Raw genomic sequence first — 19862 nt, forward strand, 5'->3', positions numbered from 1 at the left:
GGATGTAACATATAAAAATGTGGAAAAAGTGAAGCGCTGTGAATACTTTCCTGGAATCACTGTATATACTGTATATATATATATATATATATATATATATATATATATATATATATATATATATATATATACTGTAAATAGATAGATAGAAGTTTATAGGAACCTGATTTTTCTCTGCTGCAGCAAAGTAGTACTCCTACAGTAGGTCTCTGTCCCCAGCCTTTGAATGGACAGTGAAGGAGAATCAGCAGACCAATGAGCTCAACTCATATCTCTTTCACTCTGCTGTCTCCTCCCATCAGCATGGTAGCACATGTACACTGCAGCACAACTGACTGGCTCCTTGTGTTGCATATCTTTTGCACAGTCTAAACTCTGCTTTGCAATTACTATTAACCTTACACAGGTAAAGTAGCGCTATAACATCCACATTTGTACCCAGAAAATAAAACACACACAATTGTATATAAAGGAACAAAAATGTAATGAATATATGTAAAAAATTACAAATTTAAAAAATATACAGCCAGTGTCCACACGTGATTAAAATGTCCAAAATAAACATAAATATCCTTCTTTATAGATGGAATCCTCTTCAATAGGGATGAGCTTCGAGTTCGAGTCGAACTCATGTTCGACTCGAACATTGGCTGTTCGCAAGTTCGCCGAACAGCGAACAATTTGGGGTGTTCGCGGCAAATTCAAATGCCGCGGAACACCCTTTAAAAGTCTATGGGAGAAATCAAAAGTGCTAATTTTAAAGGCTTATATGCAAGTTATTGTCATAAAAAGTGTTTGGGGACCTGGGTCCTGCCCCAGGGGACATGGATCAATGCAAAAAAAAGTTTTAAAAACGGCCGTTTTTTCAGGAGCAGTGATTTTAATAATGCTTAAAGTCAAACAATAAAAGTGTAATATCCCTTTAAATTTCGTAAAGGGGGGTCCCCCCAAAAATCCATACCAGACCCTTATCCGAGCACGCAACCTGGCAGGCCGCAGGAAAAGAGGGGGGGACGAGAGTGCGGCCCCCTACCTCCTGAACCGTACCAGGCCACATGCCCTCAACATTGGGAGGGTGCTTTGGGGTGGCCCCCCAAAACACCTTGTCCCCATGTTGATGAGGACAAGGGCCTCATCCCCACAACCCTGGCCGGTGGTTGTGGGGGTCTGCGGGCGGGGGGCTTATCGGCATCTGGAAGCCCCCTTTAACAAGGGGACCCCCAGATCCCGGCCCCCCCCCTGTGTGAAATGGTAAGGGGGTACTTACCCCTACCATTTCACTAAAAAACTGTCAAAAATGTTAAAAATGACAAGAGACAGTTTTCCTTTATTTAAACGCTTCTTCTTTCTTCTATCTTCCTTCATCTTCTTCTTCTGGTTCTTCTGGCTCTTCTGGTTCTTCCTCCGGCGTTCTCGTCCAGCATCTCCTCCGCGGCGTCTTCTATCTTCTTCTCCTCGGGCTGCTCCGCACCCATGGCATGGGGGGAGGCTCCCGCTCTTCTCTTCTTCTCTTCACACAGGGGGGGCGGGATCTGGGGGTCCCCTTGTTAAAGGGGGCTTCCAGATTCCGATAAGCCCCCCGCCCCCAGACCCCCACAACCACCGGCCAGGGTTGTGGGGATGAGGCCCTTCTCCTCATTAACATGGGGACAAGGTGTTTTGGGGGCTACCCCAAAGCACCCTCCCAATGTTGAGGGCATGTGGCCTGGTACGGTTCAGGAGGGGGGGCGCACTCTCGTCCCCCCCTCTTTTCCTGCGGCCTGCCTGGTTGCGTGCTCGGATAAGGGTCTGGTATGGATTTTTGGGGGGACCCCACGCGTTTTTTTTTGTTTTTTTTTGGCGCGGGGTTCCCCTTAAAATCCATACCAGACCTGAAGGGTCTGGTATGGAATTTAGGGGGAACCCCACGTCATTTTTTTTTTAAATTTTGGGCGGGGTTCCCCTTAATATCCATACCAGACCTGAAGGGCCTGGTATGGAATTTAGGGGGACTCCCACGTCATTTTTTTTTTTTAATTTTGATTCGGGGTTCCCCTGTGGGGAATTCCCATGCCGTTTTTATCAATGAACTTCTATGTGTATTGTCGGCAATGCAATAGTCGCGGGTAGTTTTAAATGGGTTTTTTCCTTTGAAATGTCATTTTGCTGTCAGACTGTTCTAAACACGGGAAACATGCGCCCCTTTACAGGCATACTATAGACACCCCCCAGGTACGAAATTTAAAGGGATATTACACTTTTATTGTTTGACTTTAAGCATTATTAAAATCACTGCTCCTGAAAAAACGGCCGTTTTTAAAACTTTTTTTTGCATTGATCCATGTCCCCTGGGGCAGGACCCAGGTCCCCAAACACTTTTTATGACACTAACTTGCCTATAAGCCTTTAAAATTAGCACTTTTGATTATTCATGTTCGTGTCCCATAGACTTTAACGGTGTTCGCGTGTTCGAACAAACTTTTTTTCCTGTTCGCATGTTCTGGTGCGAACCGAACAGGGGGGTGTTCGGCTCATCCCTACTCTTCAACAATCCACCACATGCTTTAGTGACACCCGCAGGACACTCACTCACCGGAATGTATTGCATTTCATTCTTATCATAGGCTAAATGCTCTTTTATTCACATAGAATTTATCAGTCATTTTCTGGGTCATCCACTCATCCCACTTTCGATTGTTAACAGAAAAAGAAGGAAATCTAAAATAGTGTGATATTGCTAAAACACTTTTATTGAAATTTCCCCGCCATCACTACTACTCACAAGCAATTAAAGTAAAAAGAGAAGTATCCAACATATATTCCTCCCTCCGCCAGAGCTGCAAATACGGAAGCATAGACTGGTGTATACAGACACTCTCACTATCTCACCAGAGCCGATACCTCCGTCAAATCTGGTATGTCACTTTCAGTGCAGTGTATATCGTCACTTCCAGTTGCTGTACAGCCATGCGTGACGCGTTTCGTCATTACAACTTCTTCCAAGGAGATTGACTGTACGGCTCAGCAAACTCCCATTTATGCCCTCCTGGGATAGACCTGTTAACACATAGTGTGCCAGCGAGCAATCAACACCAAGTGAATAAACTTAAAGATGGTGTCTACCTCAACATCGGGGCATAATTAAAAAGCCAAATACTAATATCATTCATATTAATACTAAATACATACATTTTATGGCGTATATAATACAAAGTCCATTATTCAGCCGACATTAATATCGTAAAACAACCAAATTTATTAACATACATTACTCATTTAACCCCTTAAAATAGGACCTTAAAATCAGGTCGCTCCTACTATATAAATAAAACCTTTAAAATCTATTAACATGAAGTAAAACAATATAAAATAACCAATAAAAAATTAGGCTGGAAATAATGTGACTTATAATCCCACTATTCATAAATAATCACACTTATAAGAATACTCAACGTTCATGAATACCCCACTAATGAACTTATAATCACACTGACTCACTAATTATTAATCACCGATAAAACAATTTATATCTAATTCTATTTTCAAGCCTCTTGGATTCAGGGACTCCAACAAATACAGGTGCATCTCAAAAAATTTGAATATCATCAAAAAGTTTATTTATTTCAGTAATTCAGTTAAAAAAATTAACCCATATCAGATTGAAATATATCAATCTGTGTGTAATGACTTTATATCATTAAGTCAATTTTTAAATTGACTTAATTAAATAAATTAACATTTTTGATGACATTTAAATTTTTTGAGATGCACCTGTATATCCATTTGGTCGCTCTCTCTTGGAGAGGTCTCTAACTTGATTAGATCCTTCCAAGAGGATTACACCCTATCTACCCCCCAAAACTGTAAACCCGAGGGGTCTTTACCATGAGCTCATTTAAAATGCAGAGATACACTGTGCTGTCTATAACAATTTTTACCATTCAGTGTTAACAGTAACATTTGGGGCCTTTTTGTAAATGAATTGTGGATTTTTTGGTAACACGGGACCTACGTCCCTATCAATACATAATATATGCCAGTATTTTTTAAATATATATTCTACTTTCTTGGTAATCAACAACCCCATTGTTGATCTTTATTGTTTATAAGTACTCAGTCCTCTCTAGGAATTCCATCCACCTCCTGTATTATCTTGTTCAAACTTTGGGGGGAATAGCCCTAGGCTCTGCTTTGCATTGCAAAAGGGTGACCCAAATTCAGGCAACTGAATCATTTGATTAATTTATTGAATTAATTTATTAATACAGAGTGGCATTAAAGTGAAGTTCTGCCCACCCCCACCCCCCCAGGAAAAAAATTTAAAGTCAGCAACTACTGTACACATACTATAGCTTCCAATTTTGGGTGGAACTCGGCTTTAATATCTGCCTGGAGTTCAGCTTTAAGACTCTCGGAACAGCAGTTACGAGCAGCTGCCATTTTTCTTTTGTTGATGTCTTTGGACCTATGCACACTGGGCATTTAGCCTCAGTGCATGCGACTCCAGTGTTTATCTGAGGGTGGAGGGCAAAGGCTGGACAGGCTTTCGGCAGTGGGGCCAAACGGTGCACCTGGGGCCTGGGCCCTCTTCCTGCAGCTAAATATCCAGTGTACATAAGGCTTTTATTATAAAATAAGAAAAATGCAAAAGATGGAGTTAGTTAGGAGCTAAGTCATAAAGCTCCCACTGGATACAACCAGCAGGCTGGTGAATTGGCTCCACTTATATCTAAAATATAATTTTTAGATTGTTCGGCTTTCTTAGAGGTTGTTAACCACTTGCCGCCCAAGGTACATAAATGGACGTCCTTGAGTTGCAGTGGTTATACCGGGATGATGCCTGCACCTACAGGCATCAACCGGTATCATTCTTTTCAGCTAGAGAGCCGCTTGATCACTTCTGTGGGTGGCGGAACGGGGGTTCCACCCCCTCCTGCCGACGCTGCCTCTCCTGGGCTCTCCTGTCCCATTGTGAAGGCCAGGAGCAATGCGGCTGGCGGTGGTGGTGGCCCTGTACAGAAAGAGAGGAACTGACGTCATTCCCCTCTCTCTGTAATCCTGGAAACGACGAGTAGTTTGTCACTTCAGGTTCCGCCTCTTTGTTTACCTGGCCACCAGAGGCCAGGTAAGAGGCCGATCAAACCAATCTGCATAGCTCCCAACTGTCCCTGATTTGGAGGGATGGTCCCTGATTTGGAGCAATGTCCCTCTGTTCCTCTTTCCCCCTCATTTGTCCCTCATTTTGGTCTGATCTATATAGTTGTATATAAAATGCACTTTTTATCTTTTTATCTTTCAAAAAGTGTTTCCTAGTGATAAACCTTTCATCTAATTTCTAAATTGCTGCATTTTTAAATTTTAAAAGCCAATATAAAGGAATAGTAGTGGTTAAAAAAAAAAAGCATTTGTGGCTTTGATTAACTTTTTTTTGGGCTGTTTCCCCTTTAAGGGGGTAGGTTATTTGGGGGGTAGGGCTTATATTGCAGCCATCACTGACAATCACGCTAGGTCTTATTTTCGGGGAAACAGGGTATGCACAATCTGTGTGCCTTTAATAAATCAACCCCTAAATCTCTTTTCCTCTAAAGATAAAGAGTGCCCCCTTGCCCTCTGTGATGACCTTAAAGTGAATAACTCAACACCAATTTTACTATATGGACCACTTATGTATTTTTACATGTTGATCATAGTTGCCAACTTTATCAAAAAATGTATAGGAACACTTTTTTGTCTGTAGGCGGAGTCTTGTTATAATTAGGGGGTGGGGCATCCATTTGTAGGCGTGTCATGGGGTGGGGAAATGTGCCACGCACAGTGTGCTGTGGTGAAAAATGGGCGTGGTTTAAACGTAATATTGGGCGTGGCTTAAAGGGGGTGTGGTTAGTGTCTGAGATGAAAGAGGGATGGAGATAGAAGGAAGAGAGGGATGGAGGGAGAAAGAAAGGGAGAAAGAGAAGGAGAGAGAAAGAAAGAAAGACAGAAGGAAAGAAGGAGAAAGAGATAGGGGAGGGAAGGAGAGAGAAGGAAGCAAAGAAAGAAGGAAAGAAAGAGGGATAGAGGGACAGCAGGCTCAGATCCTTCACCACAATAGAAATATGTGCATTCCAGAAAGTTTAACAATCAGCAGGTAAAGATACTCCAAACTCCTAGTGTTGATGCTTCAACCATCATGGCACCATGATTGTTATGGTGTCAAGATGATTTAAGCGCATTATTTCTTATAATACATTGTTATATAAAATGAAATAGTTCAACTCATCATAATGCAGAATCAGTGGGAGCCCTGAGTGTGTCACCTGCCACGTCGCCCGCCACCAGATGCAGCATGTCACTTGCCCCGTCGCCTACTACCAGATGCAGCATGTCACTTACCACCATTGCCAGCCACCAGATGCAGCATGTCACTTACCACCATCGCCTGCCACCAGATGCAGCTTGTTATATGCCACTATCGCCTGCCACCAGATGCAGCCTGTCACTTGCCACGTCGCTTGCCACCAGATGCAGCTTGTCACTTGCCACGTCGCCTGCCACCAGATGCGGCTTGTCACATGCCACGTCACTTGTCACCAGATGCAGCTTGTCACCAGATGCAGCCTGTCACCAGATGCAGCATGTCACCAGGTGCCGCTTGTCACAAGATGCAGCGCTCACTTGTCACCATATGCAGCTTGTCACCAGATGCAGCATGTCACCAGATGCCACTATATATATATATATATATATATATATATACAGTCAGTCTAGTGTGTATATATATATATATATATATATATATATATATATATATATATATATAAAAAAACACTCTGCATCCAGTGTAGCCTATATCTACAGTGCATTCCTTGGTGGCTGGCAACCGTTCTTGATCCACGTTACAAGGGTAAGGTTGCAGAACTCATCCTGCCTTCGCAGAGGGAGCAGAGGATGAAACATCTTCAGGAGGCCTTGAAGAAAGGTCTGTGTAAGGCATTTCCAGACCCTGTGAGGTTACAATGTCCTGGTGCTGAACAACGTGTTGCTGGGGCTTCGTTCAGTCAGAGGAAGAACGGTGGAGAAGGTGGCTGACCGATGCCTTTAGACAATTTTTCCGTCCTCAGCGCCAAGGTCTGATCGGTTCAAGCAACTATCTCTAGCGTCTGCATTAAATGGTGCAGGAATATCTAGGGGCAAGAGCAGACATGGAGACCTTTCCAACAGAGCATCCACTGGGTTACTGGGTCTTGAGGATGGACCACTGGCCAGAACTTGCTCAAGATGCAATTAAGCTACTGGCCTGTCCTGCATCCAGCATTCTTTCTGAACGCACATTCAGTGCTGCTGGAGGGTTTGTAATGGATCATAGAGTGTGCCTGTCCACAGACTCCGTTGATAGGCTCACATTCATAAAAATGAATCAGTCTTGGATCAGCAACTATCAAGCACCTGATGCTGATGTAATGATTGAATTTTCTATGGATGTGGGATCCCTTGAAGACTGCCTATGCTAGCTTCCAACAATATTTTTGTTTTAGGGCACCACCACCACTGCCTAAGGCCCAATTTGTCTGCCCCTGTTTGACAGGGGCATGTAATTACAATTTTTGATCTAATATTTCACAGCAGGGCATGTTCCTGCGCCCAACAAGAGTATCTGTGAGGGGTTACAGTGTTGTGGCACCACCACCACCCAAAGACCAATTTTTCTGCCCCTGTTTAACAGGGGCATGTAATTACAATTTTTGATATAGTATTTCACAGCAGGGCCCATTCCTGTGCTCACCAAGAGTAACTGTGAGGGCTTACAGTGTTCTGGTACCACCAACACCTAAGGCCCTATTTTATGCAGAATATATAGGGCAGGCTGTATAGTATATATACTGCTGTTCAGAGTATATAGTGCCTGGGGGACCCCCACGCCATTTTTTTACAATTTGGGTGCGGGGTTCCCTTTAATATCCATACCAGACCCAAAATGGTAATGGACTGGGGGGGGGGGGACCATGCTGTTTTTCTCAATGATCTTCATCTATATTGTATATATCTTTACAGGCATACTATAGACACCCCCCAGGCCCAATATTTTTATTGCGTCACTTTAGGCATTATTAAAATCACTGCTCCTGAAAAAACGTCCATTTTTAAAACTTTTTTTGCATTGATACATGTCCCCTGGGACAGGACCCGGGTCCCCAAACACTTTTTATGACAATAACTTGCATATAAGCCTTTAAAATGAGCACTTTTGATTTTTCACATTCGTGTCCCATAGACTTTAACGGTGTTCGCGTGTTCGAACAAACTTTTTGCCTGTTCTCACGTTCTACTGCGAACCGAACCGGGGGGTGTTCGGCTTATCCCTATTGGCAAGTATGCTAATGCAATAGGCTGCGCACACCTACGATCAGCTTTTACTTATTTCTTCAAAAGCTTTGTCCCAAAAGGAAAAAAAAATCTATATGTTTGATGTGTCTGATTATACAATGGAAACTGGAGTTTGACTTCAATTTGTTAGTGTATCTACATCTGCTAATACATTTAACACTACTCCCCCCCCCCATCACAGACTGACAGTGCTGCTGTCTGCTGTGCCTCCTGTGCTCCTTTATCTACAGTTGAGTCTCACTAATACAGGAGATGTGTTACTGGACAGATCACCAGGTGAAAACAGAGGGGAAAAGCCCAAAAGAAAAGAAAACTAATGCAGCCACCACTTCTAATGAGTGGTAAGCTGCAATATATTACATTTTGGTTTTGGGTTTATTACTGCTTTAAACATTGTGATAGCTCATTCGGGAGTAGAGAAATGATGATTGCTTTAAAAAAAGGCCTGGCTTCTTTCCTTAATGTACATATTATAACTGGATACTGACATTTATAGGTAAAGTTCATCCAGGGAATATCGGATTGCCTTTCGGGGGATCAGGAAGGAATTTTTTCCCCTGCTGTAGCAAATTCGATTATGCTTTGCTGGGGTTTTTTCCTTTCCTCTGGATCAACTGTGGATGAAGGATTGTGTATATGAGATTGTATGATATATTTGTTTTTTTTGTTTTTTTTTTATTGGTTGAACTAGATGGACTTATGTCCTTTTTCAACCTGACTAATTATCAGTGGTGGCCCGTCTAGGGTTGACACTTTTTCTTCACGCCAAACCCAAACATTTTAGAGGCGCACAGCAAATTCCCCCCCCCCCGAGCCCGCCATGCTGGAAGATGGCCGCATCAGCTCCCACTGCTGCTCTCACCGCCCGCATCCAGGGTAAGGACAGCGGGTGGGGGGTGTAGGTTGTGCTAGTGCCACTACACCAGCGTCCCGGAGGGGGGGGGGCGGTGTTTGCCACCCCCCCCAAAAAAAAAAAAACACCAGCCCCCACTACTAACTATGCAACTATGTGACTATGATAAGCAGAAGCTTGTCAGGACCGGTATTAATGGGTCGTTTATGTTGACCTCTTTCTGTAAATTCCAGGTGTCTGGCTGTCATGATGATGCTCTGGCTTCAAAACTGTCCCCGAGTAAGAACAAATATTCAGATGAGGATATGTGACCTCACCTGCTGTATATTTATACTGTGTCAGTGATTCTAAAATTGAAGTGAGAGGAGCAGCATGACAGCTAAGCCACCAGAAATGGACAGATGGATGTCTATTTCACTTCCTGACCTGCAGACACAACAGGAAATGAAAGGAAATCTCAGAGAACAGGTGCAGGTACTCCCCCTTTTCGAGTCACCCCTTGTCTCTGCCCCTACCCACCTCCAAGCACCGTCCCTTGGTTCCACCCCCTACCTAGGGGATAAAGAACCAGGTATCATTTTTGATGCTAAGTAGCTTGTATAGGGAGTCCCCAAGCAAAAAATAAATAAAAAATGAGCATATGGACAGCATGACAGGGTGGATAGTAGGACAACATTGAAAGGGTTAAATGGTAGGACAGTTTAGTACTGCTTTAACTCAGGGGTAGTCTGAGGCTGGGAGGGGTCCGAGGAAGTTTAGGGGGAGGGGTGAGCGGCGATGGGCCAGTCAGGTGCAGCACAGAGAAGAAAAAGCTTCCCGCCCTCCCTATGGTTGTGGTGTTTTGGCTATGTGGTTGTCATGGCAGCCTGGCAGTGGTGGGTCTTTGGAGGAAGAGGAAAATTCAGAAAAATAGAATGGTGGGGACCCATCAGTGGTATGGGGTTCTCAGATACATTCCGGTTAACAAAGGGGTTTATCTCGGAAAATTTAAATGGAGGTCGCTGTGGATAATGAGAATGGTCTCCGAGCCGGTGTGTTGCGGCTGGAGGCCTACGTTTAAGAAAAGGTTGTCGCAGTGAATAGGTTGTGTGTTGTTGCCCTCGAAGACCACCAAGCTTTATTTTCTCAGTTTCTGTCTAAGGAATGTTACGTTGGTTTATGTTATTTATTGGAAGTTATTTATTTTGTTGAATAAAAGGCTGCAATGGCCGTTTTACTCCAAAAACCTTGTTGTGTCTAGGCTTGGGTCAATGCTGGAGGTTATCTATTCTACGCATGTCAGAAATGTACTAATGAACGGCAGTAGGTCCCCTGCAGGCAGCAACATATACCCCCTCAGCAACAATAGATCTCCCCAGCAACTACAGACCTCCCACAGCAACAATAAATCCAATCTGCAACAATATATCTTCCCAGCAACAATAGATCCATCCAAGCAGCAATAGAGCCACCAATAGATCCACAGCTAAATACCCCCAGCAACAATAGATCCCCACAGTAACAATATACCCCATCAACAACCATAGATCTCCCCAGCAACCATAGATCTCCCCAGCAACAATAGATCCTACAGCAACAATAGATCTCCTCGACAACAAAAGATCTCCCAAGCAGCTATAGATTCCCACAGCAACAATAGATGTCCTTAGCAATAATAGATCTCCCAAGCAACTGTAGATGCCCACAGCAACAATAGATCCACTTAGAAACAAAAGATCCCCAAGCAACAATATACCTCGCCCCACAGCAAAATACCCCCAGCAACAAAAGATCCACCCCAGTAACAATAAATCTTCCAGTATCCAGCAACAATACACTCTCCAGCAGCCAGCAACAATAGACTCCCCCCTCTCAACAGTAGATCTCTTCCATCAACAATTGATTTCCCAGAAACAACAGATCTCCCCCACCAACAGCAATAGACCTCCCCAGCAATGATAGAGCGACATTAGAACCCCCAGCCAGCATCAAAAGACCCTCCAGCCAGCCTCCAGCTCCCTTCCGGCGACCCTCCAACATCCCTTGGCATAATACACGTTCAGCACTGGGGGTGCCGGAACCGCGTTCCCCTGTGTTACTACTGAATAAAAGCCCTTGTCATTGAAATGTTTCTACTTTCTTGTCCCATCTCTACCCCATTTGATAGATTTCTCTCGCCTTCCTGTCCTATAGACACAACAGGAAGTGAAAGGAAAGGAAGAGAAAAAAAAAACTTGGACTGTTGTCACCACACAAGGTGACCCCCATATTTCGTCTCGACCTTGTTCCACGGAAAGCTTTAGGCTACATTTAGACTTGCAGTAGGGGGGGCAGTAAACAAGACATGGGGTAAAATTTTTGCCGCAGCCATGAAGCCAAGTATCCAATGCTGCGGCATGTTTACCACCCCATCTAGCTGCTGTGTTTGGTTAAAATAGGTGGTTGTGGGAGTGGTAAAACTGCAGCTAAACCACCTATTTTTATTGCCCCTGCCCGCTGTAAGTGTAAAGGAGTTCTAATGGTTCTTAAAAGGTATACAAAACTGAAAGGGAAACAATTTTGGCTTTATATACAATTGAAAGTAAGACTTGTAACATGCGTTTCGTGATGCAAGAATAAAGTATTGCTTCCCAGAACAGATTGTTATAGTCCCGACCTTACATTTCCGTCTATTATTTGTCCGTTTTAAATACAAGGCATTTAGTCCCCCTTTATTGACAGTGCAGACAGGCGGCTAACACTTCAAAGCTGGTGTTTTAGGAGGCAGTGAAAACAGAATACATGGCAAAGCAGAAACATAACAGATCTATTGCACCTCGCAAAAGTCAACTTGTAAAAGTCACCTCACCTTCCAGTAACGGCTTCTGGGCCTGCGAAGGGAGGATTAGAATGTGCGGTTCATTTTCCTGGTTACTGGCTAATAAAACCAAACATACAGCCCATTAATACACACATACATGTGTAAAAATTATTTATATCACTGAAACGGAAGTCTCAGAATCGAACAATTAAACATTTAATATGGCGGGCAAGGAAACAGTAAATACAATGGAATGCCTTGTATATAAATACCCACATCGGAATTTCACTATGTGGTCAAGTATGTGGACATCCCTTCAAATCATTGAATGTTTCGAGTGAAGGGTTCTGTTAATCTACATCATACAAAGACATTTTTAGACAATTGTGCAACCTTGTGGAAACATGAAGGCCCTTTTCTGTTCCATCATGACTGTGCTCCTGTGTAAGAAGCCAGCTACATAGTCATGGTTTGATGAGTCTGATGTGGAGGAACCCCAGTGGCCTGCACAGAGCATGGCCTCAACCCTACTGAACTTTGCGATGAACTGGAACCCTAATTGTGACAACATTCTTACCTAACAAAGGCTCTTTTGGCTAAACAGGCACAATTTCCCACAGACACACTCCAAAGTCTTGTGGTTTGTTGTGGAGGAACCTGTGAGGCCTGCACAGAGTCTTTACCTTCACCCTACTGAATTTTGAGATGAATTGGAACCCTCCATACTTCAAAAATGCTCTTTTTGCTAAAGAGACAATTTCCCAAATATACACTCCAGACTCTTGTGGTTTGATGAGTTTGGTGTAGAGGGTACTGTTAATACTACACCATAAAAATATATGTTTTTAGACAATTGTGCATGTCCAGCCTTGTTGGAACATTTTGGTGAAGGCCCTTTTCTTTTCTATAATGACTGTGGTCCTGTGTAGGAAGCCAGCTAAAGACATGGTTTGGTGAAGGAACCCAAGAGGCCTGCACAGAGTACTTCCCTTCACCCTCCCGAACTTTGAGATGAATTGGAACCCTAATGCTGCATACACACAACGACTTTTTGGCATCAAAGGTCCGACGGGACAAATCCGTCGGACAATTCAATCGTGTGTGGGCTTCATCGGACCTTTTCTGTCTAAAAATCTGACGGACCTTAGAAATAGAACAAGTTTCAAATCTTTCCGATGGTCTCAATTCCTATTGAAAAATCCGTTCATCTGTATGCTAGTCCGACGGACCAAAAACGATGCAAGGGCAGCAATTGGCTACTGGCTATGAACTTCTTTATTCTAGTCCAGTTGTATGTCATCACGTTCGAAATGATCGGACTTTGGTGTGATCATGTGTAGGCAAGTCCGTTTCATTGGACCTCCATCGCAACTCCGTCAAAGTCCTTCGGAGTTCAGTCCGACGAGAAGTCCGCTCGTGAGTACGCGGCATAATTGTTTCCCACAGACACACGCCAAAGACTTGTGGTTTGGTGTAGAGGAATCTGAGTTAGAGGTCGACCGATATATCGGCCGGCCGATATATCAGCCGATATTTGGCTTTTTTTACTTAATCGGCATCGGCCGATTGTGCTGATAAAAAAAGCCGATTATAACTTCAGCGGGACTTGCAAATGACTTCTGTAATAGAAGTCAATGCAAGTTGCCTGACAGTTATCTGTGGAGCGGATTCTCTCCTCCCTGGGCAGCCTGCCAAGTCTGATAAGAAGAAACATTGTATCTTTTCAGGTTCTTTTATCAATAGACTGAACTCCGTGTGTAGAAGCTCTCAGTTTAACCATTTAAAGACTAAATCTTTTTTGACATTTGTTGCTTACAAGTAAAAATCCTGTATTTTCTGCTAGAAAATCACTTAGAACCCCCAAACATTATATATATTTTTTTTAGCAGAGACCCTAGGGAATAAAATAGCGGTTGTTGCAATATTTTATGTCACACGGTATTTGCGCAGCGGTCTTTAAAAACGCAATTTTTAAAAAAAAAATACACTGATGAAATAAAAAAATAAAAAAAGCAGTAAAGTTAGCCCATTTTTTTTCGTCCAAAAGTTTTGATTACCTGTTTTTATGTATTTAATATTTAAGATATCGTTATTTTTTTTTTTTAATCTAAATTATACATGTAAGTGAACTGATTGGAGGTTTGTTTTGTTTAATAAATGTTTAAATGTAAAAAAATTTCTGTATCACTTAAGGTTGCTTTCACACTGGAGCGGGCATGCGTTGACGGTAAAACGCTGTTAGTTTTAGCGGCGCTTTACCGTCATTTTAGCGGCGCTATTCGGCTGCTAGCGGGGCGCTTATAACCCGGCTAGTGACTGAGGAAGGGGTTAAATGTGCCCCTGAAGCACTGCTGCCGAAACGCTTTGCAGGCGCTTCGGCAGCGGTGCGCATTCATTTCAATGGGCAGGAGTGGTGGAGGAGCGGTATACACCGCTCCAAAGATGCTGCTTGCAGGACTTTTTTTTACATCCTGCCAGCGCATCGCCTCAGTGTGAAAGCACTCGGGATATCACACTGAGACTGCAGGGGAGCCGTTTTACAGGCACTTTACAGGCGCTATTTTTAGCCCAAAAGCGCCTGAAAAACGCCCCAGTGTGAAAGGGGTCTAACTGTTAGATTTTATGAGATGAAGGGAAAAAAAAAAGAAAAAAAAAAAAAATCGGCCTAATATATCGGCCCAAAAAAATCGGCATCTTATATCGGCCATCGGCCACCGCGATTTCTAAATATCGGCATCGGCCAGAGAAAAACCCATATCGGTCGACCTCTAATCTGAGTGGCCTGTGCAGAGTCCTGACCTCAACCCTACTGAACTATTTTGAGATGAATTGAAATGCCAATCACTGAGGTTTTCTCTTCCAACTTCAGTACCTGACCTCACAAATGCTCTTTTGTCTGAATGGGCATAAATTCCCACAGATACGTTAAAAATACTGCAGAAAGCCTTCCTAGAAGAGCAGAGGCTGTCAGAGGCACAAAAGAATGGCAGCTCTATATTAATGTCCATGGTTTTTAAAATACGATGTCCAACATGCATATGTGTGATGGTCAGGTGTCTGCAAACACTTGGCTATGTAGTGTAGACGTTGTGTACTATCAACCTCTATTTTTGTTGTCTCTCCTCCACTTTTTTGTTACAGCAGTTGTGCAGGGTGTCTAAATATGACTATGCAGTGACATAGGTTCCTGAGTTAAGCTTGCCATACATGGATCGAAATTCGGCCAGTTCATCAGGGACGGGCCGCATTTCATTCCATCTATGAGAAGGCTGGTTGTACACAAGACGATCTAATGATCAACTTGTGTACAACCAGCCTATTGGAAATTTTTATTTCAGTCAGCACTGCTGGCTATGAAGCCTAACCCTTCCCCACTCAATCCAAAGCAAACAAAAACAATTTTGCCTATAGATATGCATTAATGCTGATGTAATACAAGAGAAATGTATAATTCTACTTAACTGCTTTATGACCGCACCATGGCAGATTTACGTGATTCTGCACTTTCGGGTTTTGGGCGCGCTGCAGGTGGCTCACTCCAGCTGTTATTTTAAGCAGCTGGAGCTGATCAGTGGGTCCCGCGGACCCGCCAATTATTTGGTACTCTGACAGAAGGACAGTCTGCCTATGTAAACAAGGCAGACTGTATTTCCGCGAGTACAGAAGACATGGATCCTGTGTTCCTGTGAAGCAGGGACACCGATCCATGTCTTCAAGTAATAAAAGCATCTCCCCCCACAGTTAGTAAGCACTCCCTAGGCACATATTTAACCCTTTGATCGCTCCTGATGTTAACCCCTTCCCTGCCAGTGTCATTAGTACAGTGACAGTGCATATTTTTAGCACTGATCACTGTAATAATGCCACTGGTCCCCCCCAAAAAATGTCAAAAGTGTCAATTAGTGTCCGATTTGTCCGCCTCAATATCATAGTTCTGCTATAAGTTACTAGTAAAAAAAAAAAAACGAAATCCCATAGTTTGCAGACACTGTAACTTTTGAGTAAACCAATCAATATACACTTATTGGGATTTATTTTACCAAAAATGTGTAGCAGAATACATATTGGCCTAAACTAATGGAGGAATTAGATTTTTTACTTTTTTTTTTGGATGTGTTTTAGAGCAGAAAGTAAATAATATTTATATTTTTTTTTGTCAAAGTTGTCAGTCGTTCCTTGTTTCTAGCGCAAAAAATAAAAACCGCAGAGTTGATCAAATACCACCAAAAGAAAGCTCTATTTGTGGGATAAAAAGGACTTAAATTTGATTTGGGTACAGCGCCGCACGACTGTGAAATTGTCAGTTAAAGTGACGCAGCGCTGTATCACAAAAAATGGCCTGGTCAGGAAGGGGGGTAAACCTTCCGGAGCTGAAGTGGTTAAATCTTGGTGTGCTTTGTGTATTTCTTCCAGATCTGTGTAGTAATCCAGTATATTCCTCCGTACAGCAGCTTCCTGTAATAAAGGCCAGTCATTGCTGCTCTCTCTTCTTCTGCAGGGTGACTGGTCTTGTCTCCACCCCCTGCTGTAGTTTTCTGCGGGCAGCCTGTAGTGATTGGATACTTCTGAGCTCCTCCCACAGCTCTGCTGTCTGCAGATGTACAGCACAGTGATGATGTTACCGCTACTTTTGCAAGGTAATATCTGGGTTTGTAAAGTCATTTGGTGCACACAAAGTGGATTTATATCTTTTCTGGCTATTAAGAAATATATTCATATGAAAATATATATGTATGTTTTAGAACTGACAAAACCTTTGTCACCATATGAAGCATGCAGAGCATCTCCCCAACCCTGTCTAGTCACTTAGCAAGAAGAACTTTGTGAATGTGATTTGTGTATCTGTTTTCTCTTTTTTGATCTGTTTTAGAGGACACGCTCCCATCGTTGGTTACAGCCTGACATTTATCAACAGCAGAAATGACAGCAGCACTGTGAACTATGTGGAAGACACTCTGTCCAGCTTATACGGCTGGCAGGCCCTGCTCCTGGATAAAGAGACCTATGCCATCATATTCCATTCCACAGACAGCAGGAACGCTTTACATGTGAGTCGATCAGCAATCATAGAGAAATACAGTTCGTACACACGATCGGATTTTCCGACAGGAAATGTTCGATGTCAGGCTGTTGGCGTTAAATCCGACCGTGTGTACGCTCCATCGGACAATTGTTGTCGTATTTTCCGCGGACAAATGTTGGATGGCAGGTTTTCAAATTTTCCGTGGACAAATGTCTATTGTTGTATTTTCCAAACGTGTGTACATAAGTCCGTCGGACAAAAGTCCAAAGTACAAACACACATGCTCAGAAGCAAGGACGAGCCGGAAGCGGTCAGTCTTGTAAACTAGCGTTTGTAATGGAGAATTAACATTTGTGACGTGGCAAATTATGAAAACTCAAAATGCAGCGCACAATTCTCTTCTTCTTTAATGGGATAGTAATGAAGCTGCTTTGCTGGTAATACTGATGGAGTTATTGCAAACACATTTTCAAAGGCTTTTTTTTACTCGTGATATCAAGAATAATATTATTATGTTTTTTGTTTTGTTTTTTATTTGGGCAAGTTACCACAACACCATTTTCTCATAGTTTTTAAGATCAAAGATACAACTATGTTGGTGTCCCTTGTCAATTTTACATTGTATTTTTTTAAATGTAACTATCTACTCCCAAACTGTCATTTGAAGTAAAACACATTTTTTTATTGTGCATTAAAAAAAGAAAACAAATAAAATTAGACATGCTATCTGCCAATAGAACTTAACCAAAAAGTGCATTCTATGCATCCAAAAATATAGAAAATATACCAAATCAAATCAATAAATAATGTCAAAGCAATAACTCCAAGGCCAATAATAAATAACACGTTATCTCCTCCAATTCCACAACATGTCTGGTTGACGAACGGCCGTTCAGAAATAAACTGAAAAGCGCAAACAGAAAAGCGCAAAATGAAAAGTGCCAAATGAAAAGTGCCAAATTAAAAGTGCAAAATGAAAAGTGCCAAATGAAAAGCGCAAATCAACACTCACCAAAATTCTACTAACACGAAACTAGCAGAAGGAGCCCAAAGGGTGGCGCTAAAGAGCTGAAAAACAACGTAGTACGTCACTACATTCGTATTTGTTGGCCAACAATTGTGTGGCCGTGTGTATGCAAGACAAGTTTGGGCCAACGCCCTTCGGACAAAAGTCCACGGTTTTGTTGGCCAACAATCCGATCGTGTGTACGAGGCTTAAGAAGGAAAGTTCAAAACTAACACTTAAAATGAACTCAGGGGTTGGAGGTAGGAACCAGCTTTCAGCAAGGGACATAGGCATCTGACACTCCCAGAAGTGTCAAATGCTGAAGGTACTGATGGAGGCTACAGCACTGGAACGGAGCAAATGACATATATGATGCTGTCTATCACTAGATATAACACAGTAGGATTTTTTTTCTGAGTTCCCCTTGAAATATTAGGGGCCTGCCCTATAATGTTAGTGCCCCTAATTAAATTTAGTGGATTGTTGCTAGACTGTAAGCAGCCTGAGCTCTGTTTACATTTTTCTGGACTCTGCAGGTTCCCCTGAGCCCCATGTGTTGATTGCTTCTGTCTGGTACTGTTAGGACTCATTTACACTAATGTCGACCCCTGAAAAGAGATCAGCAATGGGCGTTTGACAGGCCTTGAGGAGGCCTTTTGTCGATTCACTGCCTATTTTAACTCCTTATAGCCCCCATAATTGCACCACAATCGCATGCATTGTACAAAGTTGTGGTGTGCTCCCATTCACTTGCATGGGTTGTGTTGGTGGGTGGTACTGCTGCCATTACAGCTCAGGAGGGTGGTCATAAAAATGCAGCTCAACCATCTGTTTTTATTGACCCTAAGACCCCTTTCACACTGAGGCATTTTTCAGGCGCTACATCGCTAAAAATAGCGCCTGCAAAGCGCCTGAAAAAAGCCTCAGCTGCAAACCCAGTATGAAAGCCAAAGTGCTGGCAGGGCATCACAAAGCACTGCCAGCAGCTTCTTTGCAGCGGTGTAGTGGCGGTAAGTACACAGCTCCTACACTGCTACTGCCCATTGAAAACAATGGGGCACTGCTGCTATACCGCCGGCAAAGTGCCGCTGCAGCTGCGTTTTGCGGGCGGACTTAACCCCTTTTCGCCTCTAGCAGGGGGCTAAAACGACCAGGGCGGCTCAGTGTGAAAGGGGTCTAATTGTAAATAGGGCCTTAGAGAGGATCCAGTAATCAGTGAGGAAAGGATATTCACTGAGTTATAAATATTTATTTCAGCCAACCGTTCTCTGAGGGCTTTGTTCAGAGGTATAGTTTAGGAAGATGTTATATATTAGGTGCATCTTTCCGCAGTTCTCTTTGTTCACCTCCTGGGCTTTTGCCTGGAGAGGATGTCCGCACAGAGTGTCCTCTCTTTTGGGCCTTGCCTCAGCCTTGTGCTGGAGGTCCAAGGACTTTAGCTTCCTTGCTGGAGTGTATATTTGGAGGAAGCTGGGTAAGAAGGAACACCTGCCAGGAATCGTTTTGCAGAAGAGAGTCACAGAGGAACTGGGTAGAAGCTTCTCTCTGGACATTGTAAGAAGGATTCAATGCTCACCAATCCAGGTACCATTGACTATTATCTGAGGGTCAAGAACCTTATTGCTTAGAAAGAGATCCACTGCACCTGAGACTGTGACTGCTCTTAGAGGGTCAAAGATCTGTCTGGTGGCTCTCACAGGGCCAAAAATTATCAAGAGGCTGCTCCTAAAGGGCCTACTATTATCAGAATAACTGTCCTATTTGTGTATTCTTTTTGGGTACCCTGCACCCCTAAACCATCTCTCTTGAACTTGAGTTCAGCAATAAATTGTAAAACGACTGGTGCTCAACTTATTTT

General features: G+C 43.0%; 1 protein-coding gene across 2 annotated transcripts in view; it reads left to right on the forward strand.

The window, feature by feature from the left end:
- Positions 1 to 19862, forward strand: part of PKHD1 (PKHD1 ciliary IPT domain containing fibrocystin/polyductin) — a 908610-nt gene that overhangs the window by 480911 nt on the left and 407837 nt on the right. For both annotated transcript variants that reach the window (XM_073625163.1, XM_073625162.1), the window contains exon 48: positions 16846 to 17023. In XM_073625163.1, coding sequence (XP_073481264.1) covers positions 16846 to 17023 — 178 coding nt within the window. The remainder of the gene's footprint in view (positions 1 to 16845; positions 17024 to 19862) is intronic.

The sequence above is a fragment of the Aquarana catesbeiana genome, linkage group LG04 (genome assembly GCF_042186555.1).
Source record: "Aquarana catesbeiana isolate 2022-GZ linkage group LG04, ASM4218655v1, whole genome shotgun sequence".
Lineage (NCBI taxonomy): Eukaryota > Metazoa > Chordata > Amphibia > Anura > Ranidae > Aquarana > Aquarana catesbeiana.